This window comes from Solanum pennellii, chromosome 9 (genome assembly GCF_001406875.1).
Source record: "Solanum pennellii chromosome 9, SPENNV200".
Classification (NCBI taxonomy): domain Eukaryota; kingdom Viridiplantae; phylum Streptophyta; class Magnoliopsida; order Solanales; family Solanaceae; genus Solanum; species Solanum pennellii.
The window spans coordinates 26,861,355-26,870,428 of NC_028645.1; the positions used below are offsets into that span (position 1 = coordinate 26,861,355).

The 9,074-nt window shown below is 34.4% G+C and overlaps 1 protein-coding gene across 1 annotated transcript in view; it reads right to left on the bottom strand.

Annotated features, from left to right (window-relative positions):
- LOC107031424 (N-terminal acetyltransferase B complex auxiliary subunit NAA25) overlaps window positions 1-9,074 on the bottom strand; it is a 44,711-nt gene that overhangs the window by 25,395 nt on the left and 10,242 nt on the right. The window contains exons 7-9 of the mRNA XM_015232784.2: window positions 6,518-6,659; window positions 6,261-6,436; window positions 5,639-5,841 (exon numbers count right to left, since the gene is read on the bottom strand). Coding sequence (XP_015088270.1) covers window positions 5,639-5,841; window positions 6,261-6,436; window positions 6,518-6,659 — 521 coding nt within the window. The remainder of the gene's footprint in view (window positions 1-5,638; window positions 5,842-6,260; window positions 6,437-6,517; window positions 6,660-9,074) is intronic.

Genomic DNA, 9,074 nt, shown 5'->3' on the forward strand with positions numbered 1-9,074 from the left:
TATATATATATATATATATATATATATATAATGATCAGAACAATACATTGAATCTAAAATATCAATAATAGAAACAGTTTCATTTGAGCATCTGATTACACAAAAAGCACAGGATCAAGAGACAGTTCAGCTTGATCTTCTCCATACTATTTTCCACATTTTCAAAACATTTGGAGTTTCTCTCTATAGATTGTCCACCAGATGGAGCAGGAACAATTCTCGTCTGCTTCTGTCTTTTTGTCTTTTGCTTGCAGACCTGCTTCCTTCCCAGCTTTTGAGTGCCTCTGAAACCTTAATGGCATATCTTGCCTTCAAGGTTTACAAATATGCTCCAAAATTGTCGTGTAACCTTGCGGCAATGTAGAAATAGATGATTAAATGTATCAATCTTTTCCCCGCAAGAAACAACTGGAGCATAAAGTGATCCCTGTGTAAGGACTGCTTCCTCAGCAAAAAGTCACACAAAACAAGCTACTTTGTGTAGTATTTTACTTTTCTAAATGAGCATCCAAGGCCAATAGTAGAGTTGTTTATTGGAATGGTTCATCATTATGTAAGTTCCACTAACCTTGAAGGAACAGTTGTTACTGCTCAGCCGCCATCAAGGATCTTCTCCTATCTAAAGCCCACAGAATTGTTCAATTGTGCTAAAAAAAAGTTGAGCCACTGCTTTCCAATTGCCAAAGATAAGGCTCCTACCTTGAGTTGTCCACAATTCTACAATAGTTGTTTGCAAACTTGCCAATCATCCTTCCAGAAAAGAGTTTTTCCCCATTTAATACTTCGATCTTGGTATTGGTTTTGAATTCACTCCACAAGTTTCTGATGGATATCCACAAGCTCACCCCATAGCTGTAGTAACCTCTTTAAAAATGTCTTCCTCCTCATATTTTGTTTACTGATTTTCCCCCACAATAGCAGGTTGTCAGTAGTGAGCTGCCATAACCATTTCATTCGGTGTGCCCTACTCAACTTCAAGTTTTTAATTCCTAATCCCCCATATCTCTTTCCAACTGTCAGTGCCTTCCAATTTACCAGATGGTATCCTTTCCATTCTCTATCCCCTTGATAGTTGCCACAAAAAGTTCCTAGTTGTGATAAATATAAGAGAAAAATATTATTGGAAAGTGTATCTACTTCATTACAGTGAGCCCTATTTATAGACACTACTCCCTCCGTCCATTTTATGTCGCACTTTTCGGATTTCGAGATTCAAACAAGTCTATCTTTGACCATAAATTGTTCATAGATCTATTAAACATTTTGAATTATCAATTATTTATCATTTATAGTACTTTTTATGTAGTTTATAAATATATAAATATCCTTTAAAAAAATTGAAGATTCTATGCACAAATTCCCGGTCAATCTTAAATTGATTCTCTCGAAAAACGAAAACTGTAGCATAAATTGGGATAGAGGGAGTATATTATAATATATACTATTCATGTTCTTGTTTTAATTCTAACACTCCCGCTTAAGCTAGTGCATATAAGTCATACAAGTTTGTTATAGATGAAACTAATACGAGGACCAATGAGGAACTTGGTGAAGACATTGCAAGTTGATCACTCGACTTCAGAAATTTTGAAACAATATCTCCTGAGGCATCTTTTCGGGCATCTTTTCTCTGACAAAGTGACAATCAATTACAATGTACTTAATCCTCTCATGAAATATTGAATTTGATGTGATATGAAGGGTTGCTTGGTTATCACGCACAAGTTCCATCTAATTGATTTCTCCAAATTTTAGTTCTCTGATTCTCTCAACAACAATTTAATCCAAATTGCTCACAAGTTGCTACAGTCATTGCTCGATTTTCAGCTTCTACACTAGATTGAGCAACTCCACTCTGTTTCTCTCTCTTCTAGGACACAAAATTGCCTCATACTAAGACACAATAGCCCTATTCATAGACACTACTCAACGTCTGCATATCCAATGATAAGTTTGTGGCCTCGATCCTCAAAGTGTAGTCCATTACCTACATCCCAATGACTATCACTGGAGGTAGTCATAAAATGACTTACAACACTCATAAGAAAAGAAATGGCAGGACTAGTCACTGTAAGATAATTGAAATTTTCAACTAGTCGTCTATACCATCTAGGATCAATGAATGGCTCCCCCTATCTTGAAAAGAGTTTAGCATTCAAATCCATAAAAGTGTCAATGGGCCTACATCCCACCATTTTTGTCTCCTCAAGAATGTCGAAGGCATACTTGCATTGCGAAATAACTTACTTGATCTGGACTGAACAACCTCAATACTAGAAAATACTTCAATTTGCCAAATTTCTTTAATCTGAAAAAGCTAAAAGAGACGTTGCTTCAGATTAGCAATATTATCCTGATCATTGTCGATGATAAAAATATAGTCAACATAAACCACCAAATAAATACACATAATTGTTGTAGAATGTCGACAAAACTCAAAGTGATCAACTCTTATACGACTCCTAAACTCCTAAGTTACTATGTTGAACTTTTCAAACCAAGCTCGAGAAGACCATTTCAAACTATAGAATGACCTGCGCAATCGACATACAAGGCTACTAGACTCCCGTGAGCAACAAAACTAGGTGGTTGTTTCACATACACTTCTTTAAGATTACCATGGAGAAACATTCTTAATGTCATTCTGATGAGGAGGCCAATGGCGTATGGCAAGCCATATATAGAAAAAGGCGAACAAATGTTATTATAGCCATGGAAGAGAACGAATCACTGTAATCCAGCCAATATGAGAGTACCCTTTGGCAAAAGTGCATTTGAAACTAAACACTACTGAAAAACTCAAATCAGCTCAAAGTGCTTGAAATCTAGTCTAAAATATATGAACCATATCAAAATCAAGAGGCTAGTTGATATTGAACAAGAAGTTGCACGCACCAGCCCATAAAGCTAAAGCAATCGTTGGAACCCTAGATCTAGTCATGCATAAGGGATTGTGAGGGATCTACGAATGGCAATGCTAGTTACCCTTTGGTCATCACAAATGGTTGGACCTTGTACTGGTGTTGGATTTTGCACAACACCAACAAAAACAGAGATAGGTGTGAGTAGTCATCGAAATGTAAACAATGATTGTAGAGTTCACTTGGATGATGTACCACAATAGTTCAAACAAGTGGCCTGAAAAAGGCTAACACACTCGGCACGTGGTGTAGATCTCACCGGTGAAGACAACTTCCAACGGTGGGAGGGGCACGTGGAAGGTTTTCTGCGGTGGGAATTTTGTGGGTTATGGTCGTGGGAGGTCAGGGACCCTATGGTGGTGTTGGTTTTCACACAACACTAATGAATACGGGGTTGACGCATAACATCCCTAGAAAGTCGCCGAGATTTGATGCACAATAAGCGTTTCGACCTAATTTTCTTTTATTAAATGTTTCTCACCAATGCTCTGATTCAATGTGATAAATATGAGAGAAAAATATTATTGATGTGTATCCACATTATTACACTAAGCCTTATTTATAGACACTACATTACAATCCTTATCCAAGTAGGATTCTATATACTTTCTGTACTACAAAAGTTTTTTTTTTTAACGACAAGGGAAACCCGCAGTCGCTACTCTTTTGGGTGCGCGCAGGGTAAAACTCCGCTCCTATGCAATAGCTCGCAAACCACATAGGAGAGGTAACTCGTACTAGGCGAGCCTGGTGCAACAAGCTCGACCCAGGAGGCAAACCCCTTGCTTTCGCTGGCAAGGGGTTTCGAACTTGAGACCTCCAACATGGAAGTCCCAAGCTCAAACCACTGGGCCACCCTGAAGGGCCGCAAAAGTATATTTTATGGCTATAAAAATAAGTACATATTAATTATCAACATACTCTTCTTGTTTAAAGTTGAGTTATTTCATTCTCATTATTGCATCAATTTTTGTTGATCTATCTAATTTACCCAAAAAAAATTTTAATTGCATAACTGAAAAACTCTCACAACTTCTTTATTTAAGAATAAGAATAGAAAACTTGAAAAATTTTGTAGAACAAGAATAGAAAACTTGAAAAATTTTGTAGTTAAAAAAAAGATAGTATGAAAAGGTGCTTATCGTGTCTTTTTCAGATAAGTAACAGCCCTTCAGAAAATTACCAACTTTTCAAAAATTTCACAACTCATCGAAAAAGTCAAAACTCTATTAAAAAAAAAGTCACAACCCTTCGAAAAAGTCAGTACACATCAATGTGAAAAGGTACCTGCTTTTAATGTAATATAGCGTAAATAAATATAATATTAAATATAGAATATATACTAAATAAAGTGTTTTAAGGTGGGTATTGTAGTAATTTAACATTCAAGTTAGGAAGTTAATGCTTTTAAGGTAGTATAGATATAGATATACAAAGTTACCTGTTTAAAAAAGATATATATTTCTTCATTTTTTTAATCAAATCCTCATATTCCATGATAATTGCTGCCCTCCTAACTGTCTCCTCTTCTACTAAAATTCCATCTTAGAGAATTGCATCAAGTTCTGTCATTTTTCTGACAGTTTCTTCCTCTGTGAGACCACATTTGCATGTTCGCTCGTGTACACAATCTACATTATACGATAGAATTATTCTGTTCACCATTATGGAAACACCCAAAACTGAGCCCACTTTTCTCAAAACTTAATTTATCGAACATCGTATTTCTTCTCTGTATAGAGAATTTCTATAATAGCATTTATCTAACATTGTAATTCTTCTCTCTATAGACAATTTCTATTATATTGATTTGGTAAAGATCTAAAAGCACTCACATCCATGTTTTTATCACTTGACACACAAAAAAAATCAAATGTCCTTTTAAACATCATCGTAAGTCGTTGAAGGACTGTGTAAGTAACATAAGTGGAGAGAACACATGCCTAATGTGCCGGTGTAAGAAAAGATCACTTTGAAGTGAACTGTGAACCTCCAACCTCTTCTAATAAACATATACAAAAGATGAGGTCCAAAAACTCTCCACCTTTTCATACAAGCTAGTACCTGCGAACCCCAACCACCACTCCACACACAATCCTGCCTGTGAGACCATTAATAATGAGGTGGAGAGAGCTAGAGCAAGCATGTAATCTAGTCGACCTCCACCAATAACCTTCACTATACTCTATTCCCCTCTACTTCATATCCATTTCACCTTAAAATCCTATAATCACCAAAAGCATGGCCCTTGCGACTTCAAAAAGAAACGACCCTATCATTGATCCCTCGACTATCAAATTCCTCCGTCATATCTACTTCCCCATTTTTACTTGTTGCACACTGCCCAGAATAAACAGATACTGACAGTCTGCATGCAATCCAATCCGTATCGACATCAACAGACTGTATTTCATTTTTCAATGCTTATTCACTATGGCCCCTAAAGCTAAATTCAAGTCTTGCATGAAACAATTATTTCAAAATGAATCTACTTCAAAACATATCTACAAACAAAACTAGAAAAAAAACAAAAAGTGTGTTCCTTCAATTGATTCAACAGAGAAATGCACTAGGGTGTCAGGGTCAAAATGTTTCTCTATATGCACGGATATCAATTTATGCTTCCAATTATGTGTATTTGACCATCCTTATATGTAAACTTGTCTACATTTCTTACACCAATATGAATGTAATGCATCATTAAGAAGAAGATATACCATTAATGGAAAGAGTGAGCATGCTGCCAACAATATTTTGAATTTTGAAGACAGTAATATGTTGTCCAAGAGTCTTTCTGGGATTAGTTGGAATAGACTCACAGCATTCCTTCAGCTTATCCAGAAGCTGTGTCCTCTTATCAAGATCCAGAGTGTGTACAAATATTTCAACATCAGAAGCAAAACAAGCCAAATGCCCATACCTGTGGATCAAGGAGGAAAAACTCAAGGATAATATTAAGTTAATAGACAAGCATAACTACGCGACATCCTACAATAAAGCAGAATACATCCTTGATTTCAAACAAATCAGCAATATGGAATAAGTATGACCAAAAGAGACCCTGCACAAAGTTATCGTTCATCGCAATAGTTAAATAATTTCAAGAAAAACTTAAATGACAGAGCAGCAATCCAACTTCAAATCTATAATTCACAACTCAGATTAGTCTAAGCCGACATCCATGGTATAATGAATTCTATACTACTCGCGAAAATATCATAAGGTAATGAAGCAGTTGTGCGTAACAGTATTCAATAAAAATTATATTACATTATCTTGAGTTTAAAGTTCAAATTAGGAAAGGGAAAGAAGGAATACTAGAAGAACGATAGAAGCTACCTCAAAAAATATTGTACCAAAGCCTCGACCAACTTATCTGCATCACCTTTTCCATGTAGAAGCTTTCTTCTTTCGATTTCAATATTCGCCAAGTAAGGACATCTTACAGTATCATTACTAGCTTCTTTTAACAATTTCTGTACAAGATATGATGCATTTGATACGCGAGAATCGAACTGCATTCAACAACTTACATGAGTCAGAAACTATCATAAAACTTGAAGATAAATAAATTACTAAGAGATATTAGTAATTACTGCTTCATCTGTCAAGTGAGAAACTTGGAAGTCCATCAGCTTTAGAGGATAAGTAGACTCATTGTTTTCCCCCTTACACAAGCTACTGTCATCCTCCAGTAAACAGCCAAGATAGTGGAGGAAACACTCCCAATCATCGGGGCTGCCAAAGAGTTTAGTGTTACACATACTTTTGTGATAAAACAGTGGTAAACAAGGACAAAATTACTTTATACTTGAACAGAAAAGAAGTAATATCATTTGGTTAGCTCCTCTATTCATTTTGAGAGTAAGTTCCAATGCAATGCTAAGGGCATCTCCAACCCAATCCTCTATTTTACGGTCCAAATATAGAGTTCTCTATTTTTTCAGACAACCAACTCTATCCCAATTCTCTATTTTACTCTCTAAAAAAAAAATTATCTCTCCTTAATATTATATTATTATTTCTATTTCATTCTTATTTTCTTATTTCATAATATAAATCTTTTATTTCTTTTTTCCCAAATAATTACTTTATATAATTTTTAATGTGATATAAAATTATACTTTATTCTAAATTTTTTAATAACATAGATTGCAAGAAAATATAGTATAATACATAAATTTGAGACAAATTCAAATAAAAGTGACATACAATTATATAAACACTCAATTTTCAAAATCATTACATTGCTCCCATAAATGATCTATTAATGCAGTACGGATCTCAAAATGAGCATTTTAGTCCTTGATTATATTATGTCTAGCTAAAAATTGTTCAAACCGTAGATTTTCATCTACTTCCATTTCTATAGTTGGAGTTGGAGCCTCTACGGCATATTGAATTGGTGCATTGAAATCACATTCATCCTCAATCATCATGTTGTGCAGTATTATACATGAAGTCATTATATTATGTAGCACTTCCTTTCTCCAAAAACGTTATGATCCTGCAGTAATTGCAAAACATGATTGCAAAACTCCGAATGCACGTTCAACATCTTTTCGGCACGATTCTTGTTTCATCATGAAATATTTCTTCTTTTGGGAATGAAATCACGAATAGTTTGAACAATTATAGACCATTTAGGACATATACGATCAGCTAATTGTATTCTTTTCATTAAATAACATAATGGGCGGGAGGCGCAATATCGCTAGCGAGATAGGAAAATAAATGTGATCACTCTAAAACATTAATATCGTCATTGGTGTCAGGCAATCCAAAATAAGCATGTCATATATCATGAATAATATTGTATTGTTATCTTGAATTTAAATTATTATGTAATGTATTTTATAGTTATCTTGTATCTAAATTATCATATCATGTATTCTACTTTTAAATTAATTTTTTCATCTTACCATTTTAATTTTGTGTATTCTTCATAATGAAAATTATAAATAATAAAATTTTACTATTGATGAAAATTAGAAAAAAAAATTAAAATACTATTAATTTGAAATTTAAGTAGTATATATTTTAAGAAAATTAAATATTATATTATATTTAAAAAAGAAATATGAATATTAGATATTTATTAATGGAATTGTATGTAAAATAATATGTTAATTAGAAAGTAATAGAAATAATAATAAAATAATGAAAAAGGGAAATAGAGAGTGAATAGTAGTTCTTCAACTCTCTATAAATGGAGAATATAGGGTAATTTGGAGGTGGGTTGGAGTGTCCATTCTCTATTTTACTCTCCAAATATAGAGAATGGAGAGTAAAATAGAGGTGGTTTGGAGATGATGTAAAGCTTTCAAACTGATCTCGGTTCTTAAGAAACTAAGCATGTACCAGGTGTTACAGAAGAACATACCAATGAATGCTAGTGAGAATCTAATATGTTGCACCAACACTGAAGAAGACAGTCTGGTTTATATCTAAGGGAAATAACCTGCACTAAACTAGGTTTTAGTGTCTGGCAAAGGGGAAAACAATATCAAAGCATCATTTGGTACCAGACCAATATGCTCAGGTATAAAAAAAGATGCTTCTAATGGGTAATCAAAGAAAGAAATGCAAGCCCAAGTTACTACCAATACAACATAGATGAGTTCATACTGCACATAGAAGTCCTCATTTTTTCGTTCAAAATGTTAACAATACTTTTGGGGTTGTGGTGCTGAGAGACTGGAATCGCAACTGCAGAATACCATCTTTTACCCAAAAAAAGTTAAAGAAAGACAATACATCCTCCACCAGCTTAAATGAATTAAAATCATATCAATAAAGCAGAAATTTGGTGGTGGAGGAACTATTGGCCTTTCTGTACTTGAGTTACTCCAGTTCTCGCAATTGGCAAAGCAATCTTATGTATAAGGCTGAGATGTGCTGCCTCTCAAGGTTTTAAAAGTATCCTTATATATTAAATAATTTTATAAGTTCCTCGATACAAAATAAATGTTAAGGGGATAACAACTATGTCTTTCATAATAGGGCTTGTTTTATAATTAGGGAAAAGGCATAAATGCCCCCGCCCCCCAAACCATGATTGGAAATCCACAGATACACTTTTTCTTTGCGGGTCCTATTACCTCCTGAACTATTTTAAAATGGAATAATACCTCCCCCCCCCCCCCCCCCCCC